General features: G+C 32.8%; 1 protein-coding gene across 2 annotated transcripts in view; it reads left to right on the plus strand.

Annotated features, from left to right (window-relative positions):
- Positions 1-16,905, plus strand: part of LOC125065831 — a 59,705-nt gene extending 42,800 nt beyond the window's left edge. For both annotated transcript variants that reach the window (XM_047673676.1, XM_047673675.1), the window contains exons 2-4: positions 7,067-7,216; positions 16,000-16,102; positions 16,747-16,905. In XM_047673676.1, coding sequence (XP_047529632.1) covers positions 7,073-7,216; positions 16,000-16,086 — 231 coding nt within the window. In that variant the 5' untranslated portion in view covers positions 7,067-7,072 and the 3' untranslated portion in view covers positions 16,087-16,102; positions 16,747-16,905. The remainder of the gene's footprint in view (positions 1-7,066; positions 7,217-15,999; positions 16,103-16,746) is intronic.
- Positions 16,906-20,971: the final 4,066 nt, after the last annotated feature.

Genomic DNA, 20,971 nt, shown 5'->3' on the forward strand with positions numbered 1-20,971 from the left:
GATAAATCACAAAGACATAAACAGTTCTTACAGAACCACTGTCGAGATTTCTTAATCTGGTAACTAATTACAACCCAAAAAACCTTTTTTTTTATTTCTGTTCATCTAAGAACAATTTTTCCTAATTAATGTCATTGTTCTATGAGACATTAAAAGTTTAAGTAATTACCATTATTGGTTCTTATACAATTAACGCTACCGTTAATTCGATCGTGACATAATTAAAGCAGCTAGGTTGTCATGCAATATTTCGAGAGTGAGGTATAAGAAATTATTTCTTATAGAACAGCTGAGCTGTTATTTTGATGTTCATCTGACTAATTTCACCAACGACCATTCTCATATGTGAATTGAACTGCGCGGTACGCTCACCATTCCTCGACTCCCATTTCAGCAAAACCACAAGACCTTAAAGATTTTCCAAATTCCAGACTTCGAGCTGCTACTGAGAATTATCGACGGAAAAACTCAATATTGTTTAATGGCCCGATTTGCGGTTTTATCCAATCGTTCAGAATTTACAGCTACTGACCCAACGAGGCTGTTACTTTATATATTTACGCTCATTTCTCATGACTTGAACCAAACAGTTAATTGCACATCTCATGTTTCATTTACTGTTAATAACAGTACCGGCTCCCGAACTTGCTACACTTTTGGACGGATCCAGTTTTTTTAATTGCCGGCCACGCTCTGCGAAGACAACTCTGTGATTATCTGTAGTTACAATAAAATTACACCCGCTCTATTTCAGTCCACATGATCAACGATTCGATGCTTTTTATTTTATTTATATTTGATAAATTTATTTATGAAAAAAACAAATTTTTGCTATAAATAAACATATATAACTGGATTCGTATTTCCTGAACTTGTTATTTAATAATATTATGTTTTGTTAAAACAGAATCGCTAATTTTAAAATTCATGCAATTTGCTTTTTATTTCGTGTGCACTTTTTTATTACATTTGAATATATTTTTTTCTATCAGAAGCTTCAGCTTGAAAAACTCGAAAATTAAACAAATTAATAAACATTTCTAAACATTTGACAACCGACAGTCTGCTTAAAGACTCTTCTGAGCAAATTTACCACAAATGTTACAAATATACGTATATCAAATCATAGATTTATGAAGTATGGTTATGTATTGTTACGTCATAAGTAAAAAGACGTTTTTTATCACAAGTAAGTTATATCAAATGAAAAACTCTTTTTTTAAACTTAGTACCGATAATACGCCGAGTTTCCGAGCGTACGTAACGAAACGATGTTCCCGCTGGAACAGAATACAGACAGCTGACTCGTGTGATGTGTGATTTCCTTTATAATTTATTTATCGTTCTCATCGCATTGAGCGCTTTAATATTACGTCTCAAACATTTGGAGCACTTTTTGCACAATAATTTTTTTGTACAATAATCGATACATTTTTGTTTCGAATTTGAAAGAATGCATCGATTTTAAATAATATTTATGTTAATTAAAACTAAACAAACAAAATATTTTCGTATATAAAATATTAATTTTGGCTTGGTTTAGATTGGACTCGGTAAAGGGCGCTGAGATTGGGAAAAAAATTAAATACAAGCCTAAATTTAAGCCTAAACATCCAATAAATCAAATATGCAATGATGTCCTGATGTATATCAGTTTTATTAATCGATTTTGAACTTTATCTTATAATTTAATAAGCGGCTTTTAAGGGTCATATTCACATGTCACCTTTAGGCAACATCGATAACCTCTGGGTTCGAGAACTAATTATTATTAATCACTATTACTAGTGAGATATAGCTTCTGTTCTATACAATTACCAAATTACGATATACTCTCAGTCCATAACACATTTTTATTTAATATAAGTTTTATATTTTGTCACTGTTTATAGTATATCTAAATGTTACTAAGTAATTGAGATATTTTTGAAACCTTGCAAACCTTGGTCCTTTAGGCACGAGGGACATAATATCGTAGTTCCCAAATATTATTATTTTTATTTCCTTAATATATTTTTTGCCTATATATGTATATTTACTTAGGGTACTTCGTTATTTACCACAGTTGATTAGAATCATTCTAGTAGCTCGAGGTGGATTCTCGAGAGTAATTTTGGCTACTGCGGACTTTCTCAGGACCTATTATAGTGCCCAAATATGTGTACGTGTTTTTAACTCTTTACAGTTTCTCTAAAGTGGTGGCAAATCGCAGGACCAGCATTTACTCGGTCTTTTCGAAATACGGGAATCTAAACTTAAATATCATATTTATTGTAACAGTAAAATATCATTGGTTTATTTATATGATAAGTCAACAGACTTATATACACGTTCGTATATTTTATAATTATTCCAATCTCAGAAGGAATAAAGATAAACAAACCATTGATTTACATTCCATGCGATTTGCTTATAGCTCTTCTATATCATACACTACAAACAGTTCCAATTTATTATGTCCTTATTTATAATACAACACAATTCCACTCAACGTACATACATATATCCAATTCCATTTAACTTTTAAAATTCCAATAATTCAAATTCCAATCTTCGCCAACGTTTAAAACGCCATTTAGATCTCGACCAATGATGTCATATCAAGTCAAGGTCAAAGTTGCTAATAATCTTTAATTCTGCAATTGGAATCGGCTATAGATTAATTTCCTAATGAAAAATAAATAATCGAAGTGACATTGATAAATATCAAAGTAATACGATTTAATTGGAAGTGATCGTGAAATTGTTGGTATGTTAAATGTAAATAACTTAATTTATAGTTCTAATATTAATTAATAGTGTTGGCTATCATTTCTGTGTTAAGAAAACTGATATATCTCACTATAACTGCTTTCCAGTTATACCTGGTTTTTTATGTTACAAGATTGTCAAATAGGATGTACGATGTTCAGCACTGTAAATGAATACTGTAAGAACAAAAATTTTTACCACCTATTGGTAAGTGATACCCACTGCCTATAGACATTGGTGGTTTGAGAAATGTTTACTGTTCCTTACAACGCCAATGCGTCACCAACCTTGGAAACTAAGATGTTATGTCCCTTGTCCCTGTAATTAAAGTGCATCCTTGCCTTCAACCCACAAGTACTGCTGCTTCGTGGTAGGATATGATAGGATGAGGAAATGAGCCACCTGATGGTAAGTGATCACCACCGCTCGTAGACAATAGTGGTGCAACAAAATATTAACCAACCATTACGTCTCGAATGTGCCACCAACCTTGCGAACTGAAATGTAATGTATACTGTGGCTGTAGATACACTGGCTCACTCACTACTCGAGCCACTATACAACATTACTAAGCAATGCTGTTTGGTATATATTAAAGCCCTATAACCGATATCTCCTATCGTTTTGCTCGTGAAATTTCGAAAACCGACGTTTTGCATATTTTATATTGATACGAGTATGCTTAAAAAATTAATGTCGCATACGAAGTTCCGTCTCATCTTCCCTGGGTTCGAGATTTCCAATTGTGACTATTACAGGCTAGCATTACGTACTAAATGAACGCTTATATTTAGTTCTCTATTTTATAATGTGAGCTGAGATGGCCCAGTGGTTAGAACCCGTGCATCTTAACCGATGATTTCGGGTTCAAACCCAGGCATGCACCACTGAATTTTCATGGGCTTAAATTGTGTTTATAATTCATCTCATGCTCGGCGATGAAGGAAAACATCGTGAGGAAACCTGCATGTGTCTAATTTCAACGAAATTCTGCCACATGTGTATTCCACCAACCCGCATTGGAGCAGCGTGGTGGAATATGCTCCAAACCTTCTCCTCAAAAGAGAGAGGAGGACTTTAGCCCAGCAGTGGGAAAATTTACAGGCTGCTAATGTAATGTAATGTTTTATAAATGTAGCAACAAGTACAAAGGTACAAGGAGAAAAGAAACGAGACAAATTAAAAACAATTAGTATTTTCTCGTATAAGGAAATAGTTTTTCGTACTAGTCGTTTTCTTTATAACAGTTCAACAATGTGTTGCTTTACTTTATAGTTAAGCGAAAAAAGCGGATACATAATCAAAAATGATAATTTACAGCACTTTAGACGTATTAACGGAAAGACGCGTCGTTTCGTAATACCGGGATTTGTATTCACTTTTGTTTCTGCAGTTTAATGTTCCACGCGTTCCATCTGCCTTTTGATTCATAATCTGGTTTTTCTAACGGTTTCCTTTTGTAATCATTTGGCCGATTTATTTAATTTTTATATCTATTCTATATATTTGAACATTTTCTACATTTGTATTCGTCAATACATCGATCAAAATCAAAATATAATACTTTATTAAAATAGGCTTTTACGAGCACTTTTGAATCGTCATTTTTACAAACTATATTAAGTGAAACTACCACCGGTTCGGAATACAGATTCTACCGAGAAATACCGTCAAGAAACTGAGTAATCTTTATCAACAATTAAAATACATAGTTATATTAGTTAAATACAAATGATATATGTATATAAACTATTCTGTGAAAAGTGAATCGATGAAAAGTTAAGTTTGAAAATCGAATGTTAAATTTGAAAATCTAATCAATTAATTAATTACATCACTACATTTTTATAGCTTTAAATATAAAACATGACGTTTACTTCCGAGTGAAGTATTAAGATCATGTTTTCATATATAGCAGACCTCGACAAGAGTTATATTAAATATAATAAGGCAAAACTTTAATAAATGTAATAAAACAGGCAACTGGTGACATAGCAGCCTCGTAAGTTTAGTTTTTAAAAAAAAAAAAAAATGCTAAAGTTTAGTGTCGAGATATAAGGCCGCAGATCCCGAGTTTTGTTGCAAGGTCCCCAGGTCAAGCCGATAAGAAATCATTGGGTTTTTCTGTTAAGTCTGGAAGTTGAAAGTATTTACAAGCTCCTGTCTCGGAAAGCACGTAAAACGGTTGATCCTGTGTCAGAACTTTTTCAGTCGTATCGGATTCGTCGCCCCGTTGGTTTATAAGGGTGAAGGAATAAGGAGTGCACCTGTATTTGCGGACTAAATTGTGCACAATTGAGACCATCCAGCCTAACATCAAATTATGCTGTAACATAAAATGTTTTACAAACTTTTGATCCTGATAATATTTTTTTGTCTTATTAAATGTAATCTTCAAAACACTTTTTACTTTACATTGTTAGTTTTACATGAAGCTACTTCTTATTCGCTATGTGGTTATGCAGAAAACTCAATAAAGCTCGATAGAAATGTATTCATTGATAATCTTGTTCAGGTATAGTTATTGTAGTTTATCTCAAGAGATAGACATAAATAAATAAATATTGGACAACATCACATACATTACTCTGATCCCAATGTAAGTAGCTAAAGCACTTGTGTTATGGAAATCAGAAGTAACGACGGTACCACAGACACCCAGACCCAAGACAACATAGAAAACTAATGAACTTTTTTTCTACATCGACTCGGCCGGGAATCGAACCCGAAACCTCAGAGTGGCGTACCCATGAAAACCGGTGTACACACTACTCGACCACGGGCGTCAATAATAGCGCTATATGTTTTATTTAACCCCGAATCTCCCGTTTCCCTCGAGGTTCCCTGTTTATAGAAATAGAAGGCACTGTACCTTTGTACCAGGCAAAGTTTGGAGAAAAATAATTTAAATAAAGGTATAACACAATCATTAGAAGCAATTGTCCAGAATAGGTTACTGACTTTTGAACAAATTTATGTATAAACATTATGAAAACACGGCTTCGCTCAGGTGAAATAAATAAAACTAAACAAATACAGATTATCATTTACTTTTCGTATATTTTTGTAATCGTTGTGATTATCAAACATCTCATATTGTGGTGAAAATTGAAAACTAACAATAATCATTCTTTACACAGCTTTCTGAACGCACTCGTAAACGTCAAACATGGCCGCCCGTTGAACTGACATGTCATTGAATTTCATGGATTTAATATAGAAATATCTCGATTATACGAATTTTTGCGGATATATGTTGTCGATTCAATATAATTATTTTTATCGATCTATAATTGTGGATTGGTTTCGATCGGGTCTATCGTAGACCTGCACGAAATTATTAATACAGAAGATATATGACAGAAGGCCGTTAAGATGGCGCCCAGCAAAGCAATCTTTCTCGTATTCATCACCGTTTTTAGAAATCTTTAGACGTCTTATCTTATGATGATTTATTAATAAGAAGCGTTTTGAGTTCTATACCGTTTGCCGAATATTTTCTTACTTTTCCTCAATTGCAAACATTATTTTCACGGCAACCATCTATTTCTTTACACCTGTTATTACCTTGGCAACCAATAATGTCACAACATTCACAATAAACTGCCAGTAACGATCGAATCAAACACAGACAACACTCAAACATCATCTCAAGACGCAACCACTCTTGACGTTTCTTTACCCAGCGCCATCTATTAAGAACCGACGTATATAACCAATATGCTTGTAGATAAAGCTGCAAGCAGAGCCTACCCTCTAATGAATATTAATATATTTTCTAATTTAAGATTCATTTTACTTATTAAACTTCGCCCAAGCCCGAACAGCCCAACTAGCCAACTATCAGAATTTGCAATTCGATGGTTCCAGTCGGCCGACTTTGGCGCTAGGTTCTGAAAATGCAAAACAGACTTTTCATTAGAAGCTCTTGATTATAAGCGTTTATATTATCTGCAAACAACAGCCCCTACTAAAGAAGTTAATGTTTTTTCAATAAAATATATGAAGTTATATAAAAGAATAAGTACCGTAATAGACCACCTCTTTTTGACTTACATTACCATAAAAATGAACCATCATGTAAAATTTGAGGTTCATAAGATAAATGGAATTGATTCCAAAAAATTATTAATGTAAAGTACCGAGTAAACGTTGCCAACTTTAAAAAACAGCTTTTAACAAAAAATGTATTTAAATATAAATCACGTTATTTAAATTGTATAAAGAAGAAAAAAAACTTCAAAATCTTTGCAAATCCCAATATCAAAAAATAAACACGACAAATATATTCAAATTTTATTAATTTCGATTCCAGGTTATCATGTCTCAAAATTGCAAATCGACTTACACAGCAGCGACGACGAGGGACGCGAATAACAACACCCTATATCATGGCGGCACGACACAAGGCTACGGAGGTCGAGGGTACCCGCCGCCCAGCGTCACCAGTAACGGGAACTATAAGGTGAGGATCCAATGGACGGACAAATTATAAATAATTGTCGAAATTTCAATAAGCCCGTCATGAGGGCACCCGATTATGAGTCAAATTCTCACATTGACTTCATCATAGTACAGATCCTTTAAAATATAACACAGCAATGAACTGCTGAAGTTTGGCGGCAAAATCAGCTATCTTGCCGCCATAATTTTGAATTAAAGAACTTTATTTTCACTGCGACACAATCATTTCATTGAGAACTTATAGCATGATAATAATTTGTCCTTTTTAAAGAGATCAAAGTACAGAGAGGTTATTTTAACAATGAGCGCTATAATTTAAAACTAATGCTGACTGTGATCAGTGCTATATTACAATATTATAATACTACAGAGGGAAAGGGCGGATAAGGTGCATTCGAATATTGTCAAAGCGACTTCGATTTCGACTAAATTATTCAATTGAATACGTCAAATGTTGATAACGTGGTAAATCGAGTTCGTATTAAGTCAATTCCATACGTTTTTGGTCTTTTATACAAACAAAACAAATATATATTTGGTACTATAGATTTAGTTTTCTAAATGTTGATTAATAGAAAACACGAACATATCTCTCAGAGGTAACTTAATAAGTCTTCTAAGAATCATACAACATTGAAAACTATAAATACACTAAGAAGAAGAATTATTATTATTATTAGTAGTCACCAGTTACAATTCGTTAGTAAAAGTGGTTAGCAAAATTACCCATCAAACGTGATTAAAGCAAGGTAACAAAGCGTGTTGGATTATTCTCAGATAATTTAAGTGCATAAAACTGACGTGAGAAATCGTTACATTTCCAAATCACATTCGAATTCGATAATCAAAAACAAAAGAATAGTATCGGCATCATCGTTTCAATCCATCTTTCATTACGATTTATCAGATTAGAGAAATTTCTATTTGAATAGACATTTATAATATTAAATGTAATAGAATTTTAAATACCAAAGAGTATTTATCCAATATTGTCTATCGGATAAAGTGGTCGTTCGATCCCTTTATACCGTCGAAGGTAAACCAGGTTATGGATAAATTAGATTTATATAAACCCTCAGTGAACGAGGCTTATATGATTACCATCGATTTTCAATGTTTCCGTTCATACTCTAGGCTAATGACAACACTTCGTATAATATTTCTGACAGAAGGTGCCATTGGTTAATTCACACGCCATCTTCAATGCTGTAAAGGATATGGAGGAGGAGAGCCTTTTGAATAGCACATTTAGCCAAATTAAATCTGATGGAAGCATCCTCAGGATTTTGCCAAATTGATCCATCAATTTTCATTTCAAATTTCAACAGCCTTGTGAAATAAGCTCCATATTATCATAAGAGTGCCTTGTTGCCTGCCTTGTGCAGCATCAAAAATGGTGCACGTTTCATAACCGACTTATAAAACCAAACAGTTTACCTAGAGTCTTAAATAAATAGGAATCATTTTCCGCCACCGCTTAAAAGAAGACAGGTTCATTTTCTTCCCGAAGAATTGGAATTACAATTTAAAATACTAGCATTCTTGCCGCCACTCCACGTGGTCAAGTTTCCTCCGATAATTATTTATAATTTATTTTCTGTAATAATTTATCAGAACTTTATTGTAAATAATTCTTATGTTAGAATTTACATTTCCAACCGGTGGTAGTTGTTATTAGGAATATTTAAAACGATATTGCAATCAAATTTAAACGTTGATTATTTGACTAAATAATACAAAAGAAAAAATTAAAATGTACGCAACGGGTTAGGAATAGTTTAAAAGTTAACCAGAGAAACAGATTTGTTACCAAAAAATCGCATTGCATAAAAGTCTAAAGTCCAAACGAATGTATCGACAGGCATTGCTCGCTTAAAATATTCCAAGTATTCAGTTCGTGTATAATATCGGTATGTTGTACTTTGCAATTACTTGTCAATCTTGCAACTTGATTCTGTCGCATTACGAAGTTTGTAATTATAGAATGTGGAGCGACATCATCAACGTTATTCAAGGGATTTACCAACATGCAAAAAGTTAATATGAAGCACTTTACAATATATCTAAGTTAAGATATTATATGTAAATTATACTAAAATTTACACGTTAGTTCGTTCACTGATTGTGATCCGATTTTGATGATTATCTTTATATTAAAATAGACCCATCTTGGATGGATTGGATGGGCGTGTTCCACCTTCGTCTTCGTCTACACTTTCCATCAGGTGAGATGAAAGACAAACGCCTATTCCATTACAGCGATAAAAAAAAGTCAATATTTGAAAGTTTAAATATTACAAGCTGATTGTAGGTCAGTGATATATCAATGTAAGGTTTATTTAATATAATTACATGAAATTCTCATTTTACTTTACGCATGCCTATTTAATTTCCCCTTTTCTTTAAATAAAATATTACGTGCTCCGAATATAAGGCTCTTCCAGCGATTGCTATTTATTTTCTTAGAACAGGCTTAAACTTAAGGATCATTGGCAAAGAATTACATTACACATACGCAAGAGAAGACATACAAAGGTTTTGCTATCGCTAAGAAAGCGATCTCTTTGACAGCCTTTGGGCAAAGGTTGCGTCGCGTGACGTAATCACATCGGTTAGGGAGCGTGCACACAACAATTAATTAAATATAATATACTTAAATCATTACAAACTTGTATACATTATTCGAATTGTAGAACCGATTTTCCACGGGGAGTGTTCCGAGGAATTGTTTGGATTAATCCCGGCAGCTGAATTTCACCTTCGGACATCTCGTCAAAATTCTAAATTTCACCCGCACCACTTAGATGTCCGTAAATCCACAACAGCGCGTTTTTAAGGCATTTTCTGCCTCGCACAACCACTCTGTGGAACCAGCTTTCGCCGGCGGTTTTTCCGAACCGATATGACTTGGGAACCTTCAAGAAAAGAGCGTACTTATTTCTTAAAGACCGGCAACGCACCTGCAACCCCCCTGGTGTTGCAGATGTCCATGGGCGGTGGTAATCACTTGCCATCAGGTGAGCCTCCTGCTCGTTTGCCCCCTATATCATAAAAAAAGGAAGAGTAAAAATAAAGATATTTTAGATTAACATATTCCTTGTGATTTTCTAATAACTCTGCTGTGTAATGGACTACAAAATAATAATGATAAGTATTCCTTTATTTATAACATAACATTTTTCCACTTATATTCTTAAATTTCACTTCAAGTCCGGTAAAACCTTCGATATCATTGAGAACGCATTTTTTCGCATATCCATAATATAATAGGTTATTGAGATCTTTACTAATGATAACGTGTCAATTCAAGGTCAAAGTAATTTACTTATACTTAAAACTCAAATAAAACAAATTAGTTATATAAAAAAAGGGTTAAATGAAATCAATAAAGAAATAATCGAAGAGCTTCTGCAATCAAAATGTAAAGCGCTTAAAAATATGATCGTTGAATCAATAAAACCGTTTCGATGTTCAGAATCGTTATTAAATTCCGATTACACGGTTACAGTTTTACAATCTTTAATAACGAATTTAAAAATTCACGATGCACTGGATCGTTATATTTTTATAGCTTTAAAATATTATTCGAGGATGAAGATATTCGAAGCAACTCTAATATCTTAAATGTTCAGCTTCTCACGTAATATGCTAGCCGTCACGTAGTCTAAGATAAAGTTCAGACAAAAGGATAATGGGAAACAAATGTATGGGACCTTCGTCCCCTTCGTCGGTAATTGAAATACCACTGGTTTGGTTACTTAACTTAAATTAAATATTTCACCTCTCTGAATCGTGCAATCTTGATATTTGTTACTTATATTAGAGTAGCTGATTAAATCTATATAAACAAATGAAAAATCCAGTATATGTAAAACTAGAAGATGCAACTCGTTTGGAGGTCTTAGTATATAATATTTAAGTAGCTAAGCTTCGCTGTTGCACCCGCTTTATCAAAGTCAAAAATCTTTATTCAATATAGAAGTGTTTACACTTGCTTATTGATAGTCAAAAATCTACCACCGGTTCGGAATTTAACACCTTGGACCTGAGAAGAACCGGCAAAAGAAACTCAGCGGGATATATATATTTTTTCCATTTTGCATGTACAATAATAATTATATTTTAGTTATTTGAAACAGCCTGGAGGCGATCATTTCATTCCCAAGACTATTGACGTGGGAAGCGTGATTTTAACGTTATTGTTTATTTAAATTAAGAAAAGACTCTTTCCAATATTCACAATTTGCTCACAGTAAAATCATTTTACACAGAATACTTCAAGAAGAATCAATAGAATGGAATAATAATTCATTACGTACTGTTGCTATAATAAGTGTTTTAAGAGTTCAAATGTATTTAATAGATTTAAATTATAATAATTGATCAGATGTCAATGAGTCAATTTTAATATGTGGCTTTCGGTGAATTATATATGACCAAGTTTACGAAAAACGTTGAGTTATTTTACACTGTCTGTCTGTCTGTTAATCATGTTAAAAAAACATGTTATAATCAGTTAACATTGATTTAATAACATAAGGAGGAGATCGCCAGTGACCTAAAAAAATATTTACAGCATCTTAAGTATACAATTTTTATTTTTATAGAACTAATTGAGGTACTTGATAGTAAGCCCAGACAGACATAGACGTTTGCACAGAAAGAATAACCATTGCAAATACGCCACTCTTGTGAACTACGATGTTATGTCCCTTGTATGTATGACTTACTCACGCCTCCAACCGTAACACAACAATTCTAAATTATTGCTTTTCGGTAGTAAATATGTGATGAGTGAGTGGTAGCTATCTAGACTAGCTTCTAAGTAAGAAACTACTAATAAGAATACGAAGGTGAATGTGACAAAACATCAATTTCCAATGTGTCTAATACTACTACTAATCATACGTCGTTTTTGAATGAAGCTCTTAAGAACAAACTATATATTCTTCTCCGTACATTCAGGTTTATTTAAGTCAATGAAAACTTGCGAAAAATTTTGCGCATTGTAATTTGTACCTTCTCCCATACCAGAAACAATTCGAGCAACATTAAACGAGGTTAGACGGTAAAATTTATATCTTGCAGCCTCAAAGCCTTAGAAAAATACTCGTAGCAAAAAAGCGACAGGCCAATTCTAGAGAACAATTTTCTTAAATTCAACCCTAACTATTAGAGTGGTTTACGATCTACGGGCAAACATTTACCAACACCCTAATGACCAAAGGCCTCCGAAATGCGGAACACTTGCCAAGGTGGAAAGAGACCAATAAATTCTTTTTAGTCCCTCACGTGAAGGGCCATAATTACATGAAAATTGTGGACCAACGAAAAAAAAAAAAACTGGCAACTTCGCGGGTTGAGTGGCATTATGAAATTACAAACTAGATCTTAACGAAATATCTTACGTCCGACTAATCAACTTTCATAAATAATGTTTAGAAATTAAATAATTTTTAATATCGTATATCAATTTCATATTTCACAGTCAACTTATTTTAATAAATTTAAATAATTTAATATTACATCTGATTAAAAATTGCAATCTAAAAGACTGACAAAAAAATTCAAACACTACAACATATAATCTCCAGCTAGAATATCTAAAACGTACGTATTTGAGGGATTACTTGACGATATGATTAGATTATTATTTATCTATTTACAAGACATTTGAGATCCAAAAAATACTAGTTTTATTTTTTTATTTTTATTTAATAAGTACACTAACAATATACATATTAATTGATGGTTTACACAACATCCAAAAAAAGAAAATCAACTTCTGATATGTACATCGATTACAAGTGTACATAACATTCACAGTGTATGGTGTCAATTATTTATTTTACAGTTATTTTATTTCACAGATCGATTCATGTACAATTTTAAATAAAACAATGAACAATGTACATGATTGATATAAAACAATTACAAATTACTTCCGACCCGGTTTTTTTCTAATAAGAATCTTTGTTTCGAACTGATGATAGCTTATATAAATGCCTACTTGAATAAGTATAATGCACAACTCGAAAATCGGGGTGGGTTTTAAATAAAAGATACGAATCAAGTTAATATATTTTTGTTTCGTAGTCATATTTAAATATATATATATATTATATCAATATCCCGTCTAGGACGAGGTAAAGTGGCTACCCTGGTTGGATGCAAGCGTTTTTAAAAGACCACAGCCAAAAAGACTTTTTGCCTCTTCAACGGTATTGCCGTTCTCCGACCTATTTTCTAAACGCCTACTCGATGCGGAACTTTAAAGTTTTCAAAGAAATTCAATAAAATTGTCAAATTGGGAAATTGTTAGTCCACATGTATCTTTTACTTGACCGTCCTCTGCGCATTCCCCGAGAGCGATTTACTTTCCGTTTTTGCAGAAAATATTTTAAATTCTTTAACCGATATTTAAACGCCAATTCATCATTTAAATGATAAAATCAAAATATGCTTTATTTACGTGAGCTTTTATAAGGATTTCATAATCGTCGTTTATCCGTTACAAGTCCAGCTACTATGCGAATTTTTAAATCAACAAAATATGTATGAAAATCAAATAACAATATCTTTCAATGTTTATAAAAATGAATGTATATTTATTTGTTCCTAATCAACTATTAAACCATTAATTAAATTGAGGTGAAACTTTAAACATTTGTTGTTGACAATCACGTGAAGGTGTGTAGCGTTCAAGGGACGACCCCTTCATCTTTATCTGATATTAAGAAAAACAATTAAAAGGGAATTCCATGGTATTTTGGGCATAGCTATATAACATACATAAATTGTATTTAGAGCATGGGTCGAAGGTACGTCACGAATGCTATCTCAAAATTCGACAAACTTATTCGAAGATTGAGGATTCAGACTCGGGCGAGCGCCACTAATTGTTCATGCTTAATTTAAATTTATAATTCATCTCATCTTCGGTCGTGACAGAAAATATCGTGAGAAAAGCAGTCCGACTCATCAGATATTCAACCGCTTAACAGCAACACTTAGTATTATTGAGTTCCAGTTTGCAGGATGAATGAGCTAATGTAACTAAAGGTACAATCCCTTGACATAATATCTTAGTTCCCCATGCGCATTGGTGATGAAAGGCAAGATTAATATGAGCGATGGTGATCACTTCAACAACCCGAATGAAAACAGCGTTTTGGAAAATGTTCTAAACCTTCTCTTAACAATGTGATGAGCCCTTGGTAGGACATTTTCAGGCTGTTAACTAACTTTTAAGAGAATATAACCGGATCATGTTAGACACACAAACAGTTATAATTACGACCATGATGAATATTTAATACTGTTATATTCAAAGTAGTTTCTATTGTTTCATGTCTTTAATTTTGAGGAATTTTTATTCCTCACTTTTGAGGGTACTTTTATGTTGGACAAAGTCATAAATTAACACCATCTTGTGTTATATTAAAATCGAGTTAAATTCAGAGTTTCCGCCTGGGCTAAGGTCGATAGTAATGTCCCCATAATTTTCAATTTATCACATAAAGTGCACCTGTTATAGTCTTACTTTAAGAATGGATTAGATTTTTATTGGAAATATTACGCAGCTACCCAAATGGAATTCCTATTTTAGTAATGGAGGATCTTTTGTTCAATTATAATTTTATGTCAGACATCTATATATTGGTGCGCTTCGGGAGTAATATCCACTCGTACGACGCTGTCTATGCTGTCTTAATACCCTTTCCTCCAACCTTGTGATTTCTCTAATTCGTGGCTATATATTATTATAAAAATGTAATATCTAGTTTAGAAACAAAACTATTTTTATTCGAAGGTTTTCCGAATTTATTTCAATACCCATTTAAATAATTTCAAGGATATAATAGCAGCAACAATCCGCGTCATCACAACGGCAATTAATATCCTAAGCTGGATGGAAAAGATATTCAGAATTGTACAGTCAAAATTGAACGCTGTTTAAATCGCGGGGCACAGCCAACTTATATGCTGGAGTATTTGTATAGTTGAATGCGCCAATACGAGATTGGAATACTGTAACGACAATCGAAAATACTAAGAGCCAAGATTATCCAGTGACCAGAACACTTGAAAGTTAACCGAAAATTGCGGTAACCCTGAGCAAACACTTGTCACGTGTTTGGCAGTGTCACGAAAGAGCCTTCTCAAGAGGAGAGGAGGTTTTAGCCTAGTACTCAGGTATTTACAGCCATATTCGTCAAGTAATCAGCAATAATAATCAGTACTGGCATTTACATAATGAGATAGGAAAAGAAGCATATATTGTAAGTCGCAGGCAACTAGCTTAATTATCCGTCCAACAGCCTAGCCTTTTTTACTAAACAGTGATGTTTAGTCAGCGGCTTAAATGATATTCAGTCAATATCTATCTTACGTTCATAGAATAGGGTATGAAAATAGACGTACAATTACTGGTAATTGAAGGGCTAATTGGAATTGTTTGCTGCGACACATTAATAAAATTTAAAAGCTGTATTACACCAACTCCTAATAAAAAATATATATATTACCGTATAAATAAAGTCATATTTCCGTGTAATGTACAACGATAATCAAGATATGTCTTACAAACAATTTAGCGTGTCAATCACAATTAAATAACGCCTTTAATCTCTAGGTGATATAGGTTATACTCATTTAATGGTAACTGCAACCCGTGTTTGATGCGCCTTAGTCAAGTAATGAAATCGTCGATGTTACAGACAGCGCAAATATTCATCATCATATGTACACATACGATATAACTATACTTGTATGAATTTGCAGCAAGTGACGGCGAAAGTGCTGTTCGGCAGCGTGACGGCGATCAATGACCTCAAGCAGCAAAAGACTGGGGACCGGCGGAAGCACTAGCGACATCTTGTGTGAAGTGAGTGGAACTATTTTGATTTAATATTATGGCACGTTGTAGTTCTAAGCAGTAGTAAGAGATGGCGCTTTAATCTGGAATTGAAATATGCAAACAGTTTTGAAATAAATAACTAGAGGTCAGTATATGTCATTTGTTATTTTAATTGTAAATTATAACTTTTTTTGTCTAAATGAATCTTGAAAATACTTTTTCTCGCTCAAACTTTTATGACTTTTACTTAATATGAAGGGTTTTTTGCAAGCGCGTCTGGATAGAATGATATTATTAGGTACTCATATTCTTCCTCCAAACAGAAATCAGCAATAAATATAGCGATGGTGGCTTCTTACCATCAGATACATCAGGCAAGTGCGATCCGAGAAGGGAGTTCATAGGGTCTACCTAACCAAAAGTCAAATTCGTCAAATTGAAAAACAATCTAAAAATAGTCAATTTACGAATATATTAATATTAATAATATTATTAATAAATTAATAAGGACTTTTTTTAAATGTCTCAAACTACAAAAGATTAGCAGACTTCCATTTGTGCGGTGAAGTCGTTAATAAACTCAACGCCTCAAACTTTCGGCTTTAGACATTTTATACACATAATTTTTAAAAAAATGGAGGCATTAAACCTTAAACGTTTATTTGTTTCAGATAATGATTGTGATAAGAAGAAATAATCGAAGCTAAGGTGTGATCTCGGAAGACAGAGTTTTATTGTTCATAAAAATATATTTTTGTATTAATCTTAGATTTAGTCGAAATGCTCGAATATTGTATGACATAAAATTAATAAATAATTTTATAAGTTAACTTTTATTTATTTATATTAAGCCACTATTATTATTTTACACTGCCGTTTTAATGTTACATTTTTAAATATTAAGAAAACATTTATTTTGAAATAGATTTTTGTTCAAAAAAAAACACCGTCGACATTGTAAAAACAGAGTTTCTTTAAAAAAAAAAAATAATAAATTGCTATTTAATACAACCAGAGGAAGAGGTAAAACTCTATTTTGCTTACACACAATAAAATGTAACAAAAAAAGATAAGTAGCACATAAAAATGACTTAAACATTGAGATCCTTTCAACGTCCGTTAATAGTTTAAATTATATACATAATTGTCAAATTATTCGTTAATCAGCGATGGAGCCTAATGATCTACTCAATACCTAACCCCTTATCTATCTATCTATAAATATAATGATTTGAGAGCTATAGCTTATAGATATAGCTTAAGCATGTTTTATTGTCATTTCACGAACCGATGAGACGAATTATTGTCAATAAAGTTGTATTTTAATAACGTGTTATGATTATTTGAAGGTCCATTGCGTGCGTTACGTGATTTGGATCAACAATTAAACACGCAATACGACCCTAGCCTTATTTAAAGCGTTATAGGCGCACACGCACCAATGCATGTACAATAAGTATCAGTAGTAAGTATTATGACATCAAAGGCCTCAAATATTTGTGTCAATATTATGTAGGTAGTTATTACTCTTTATTAACATTGAATTTTTAACCTAATTATTATTGATAATTTAATTACCATCCTATTTTTATTTTCGTTGAGATTTAGACGAAAAACAATAATAACTTTTATTTCAGGCAATTAATCAAACCTAAAAAATGTACAGACATCAAAAATTAAGACAACAAATAAAATCAAAATAAATGTAAAACATTAAAAATTGCGAATGGATAACTAAGAACATGAACTATAGCAGTCAAAATTGAAAGTCTATTGCGTTTCGGTCTTTGCCAAAATAAAGCCGTTCTTGTTTTGAGGATAGCGACGATGTCATTGATCGCATTGTAGCTTTGCTTGGTAAGCTTTATCCATAACTGATAGGTGTAAAAGAACCAGCGAGAAAAGGTTACTCTTACGTCCTCAGAGCAGTCGGCATCTGAGCGCTATCATGTTCGCCCTCTCTGAGAGAGCGTCCTTTCGGTCTTCTGTCAGAATATGATTCAAGTATACAAAACTTGGAACCGATCGAACTGACGATCCATTCAAAAATATTTATGGAACTCTTAACGCTCCCCTAATTAAAAAAATTAGCTTTTCTGTTTTCACTACAATTTAGAACCCATAGGTTTATATTTTATTTAGAACAAAGTTATACTGAAACTAAATTAATAAATAAGTCTTATTATTCATTAAAATAATACTTTATAGAAAAAAAAACGACAGGATTTAGGCTCGAGTTCCATCACAGGACACTAATTGTGAAAAACAGCATTGTAAATCTGGTACAAAAAGTAAAGTCAAAATACATTGGATTTGATTGGAAAGAGTTATGCTGCTATCGACATTGCCCTCTCTTTGTTTAAACAATTATTTTTTTATTCATTGAAATATCAATATAATATCTTGTCATCCTAATAATTCTCAATCATTGTTTATACATATGAGTGTGTCCTTTATTTAATATTTAACATGCGAAACCGAAACCGAACGAAACCTCTATTTTTTTATAATATGACGCGTTTAATCAAATTAATATTATAACATTTGTTTAAATCATAAGAATTCAAATAAAAAAAAATTTAACTAAAATGTTGTTTCAGCGAGCATTACTTTAGACTAAAACACAGGACTAAGTCTACGCTCATAGTTATACCGTTAAGCGATTAAGGCTTCAATTGCCAACATTGACCCTCAATAAAACAAATCATTATTCCGATTGAGTGTTGAAGCGTGAAATGATCATTAAACGTTTTAGAATTCAAATAACGATGAATTCTTTACGACTACAATTTAAATACAACCTCGATAAAAAGGTTTTCAAAATTTGTAAATAATATCTCGATACAAAAAAATATTATACATAGCTAATGCGTTTGTTTGTTAACTACACGACATTAGGGTAACAATATTTATTTATTAATTTTAAGCAAAAAATTGGTGGTAGAGCTTTGTCGAAGCACATCTGGTTAGGTACATCCGACTGATCAGATATCAAACAACAATACTTAGTATTATTGTGTTCCGGTTTGAGCTTTGAAGGGTGAGTGAGCCAGTGTACCACTGGTACAAGGAACATAACATTTTAGTTTCCAAAGTTAGTGGCGCTTTGGAGGTATAAGAAATGGTTAAAATTTCTTACCAGTTCATCATTACCTAACTACCAATATTATAAAATAAAAAAATAATATCTTAAACGTTAATTGCGAAACACAGGTGCACTCTCTATACCCTCACTCTCATAATCCGATAGGACTGCAAATTCATCACGATCGGAAAGACTTCAGGTGCATAATCAACAACTTTAACTGCTTCCAGAGACATGGGAGTGAACACACTCCAGATTCTGGGTTGTTACTGAGAATTATTCGATTTAAAAATCCAATAAAAACTTCGACCCGACCTGGGGTTGACACGCCCGACTGCAGGCTCAACGACCTTATATCTAACTAGACCAACGTGATAGCCGAAATAAATGTAATATGATACATATCAACATCATTAAAAAAACCTTGATTCAATTCAAAACTGTCAGTGGTTATAAGTTTTATAAAAATATTCTTATATCTAACAAATTCACAAACATAATCTGAACTTTAAGTCTATAGAGGATGTGTATCCTTCGCAAGTTGTATTTGTCACGCCGGCTGTTTCGAGACGGCTTTTGGCTGACCGCATTGACACGCTAGTCTATGTGGCTTGTGTTAGATAGCCTGTCAATAAGCCTTATAATTCGCTTGACTACTGACGCTGTTAATAATAAATGGCTAAGCACCATTAACCACAGTACAAAGAGTTTATCTTAATATTTTTTTAATCACCAGAAATAAAAACCTTAAAATAATTTATAAAGTAACTTAAGTTTTATTTTAAATCCCCACTTATAATGATTTTTTAAATATCTTGAGTTTACAAAGCAGGTATTTATTAAGGAGCTTCGGGCAACACTTTGTTCTTCTGGGCCCGAAGCGGGTTCGAAAAGGTGAGGAAAATGAGGACTCTAGCCCAACGAGCCCTAATTCGCACATGGGAGGAGAATTTGAGTCGCTGGGTAGCGAGAAAAGGTGGCACGTGCAGGTTGACGCAAGTGCTTACCGGACTTGATGTGTGATGGTCGGAGTATCACTAGTTTTTTTGGTCGGTATTCTTGTCCATTTTGGGCAGATGTGTCCCACATACAGGGGGTATATATAAGACATGCGTAAATGCATTTTTTCCAGCGAAAAAAAAAATGAATGTATTTGTTAATACATCACAAATATGTATATAAAATAAATACCACATCTGGATGCATTATATGAAATTATTATGATTCGATCTTCATAATATTTATTTACTTTTTCCTTTACTTGGTTGTAGAACTTTCTGTAAGCGATTTTTATGTTTTCATTGTCTGTGAATCTTAATAGAAATAGAAAACAATCTTTATCTATAACTGACTATCTTACTGGCATGGCTTGTTTGTAAGTTTTAAAGATATCTAGTATACAACTTTATGTATTGTAACTTATCAACTGTCCAAATCTGAGGACGAAGATCGTGGGTCGTGAGTCGTGACCCACATCTCTCACACCTTACGCCGTAAAATGTAAGTCCGCAAAACAGAAGTTTTGCGGACTTACATTTTGGGATTATTAGAACCGAACATAATAAAGTATCTACTAAATAGTAGTCAGTATTTGTATTCGACATTTTGGGCGAATATTTACAACAATAACACCATTTGTGAAACATATCTAATAAATGATTGTAAATCTATACACATGATAATGTAATACTGGTGGTAGCTTTACTTAATATAGTTTGTTAAGTGACGATTCAAAAGTGCTTGTAAAAGCCTACTTTAATAAAGTTTGATTTTAAATTACGTTATGAAGATTTGTTACATCGGACTATCTT

This window comes from Vanessa atalanta, chromosome 8 (assembly GCF_905147765.1).
Source record: "Vanessa atalanta chromosome 8, ilVanAtal1.2, whole genome shotgun sequence".
Lineage (NCBI taxonomy): Eukaryota > Metazoa > Arthropoda > Insecta > Lepidoptera > Nymphalidae > Vanessa > Vanessa atalanta.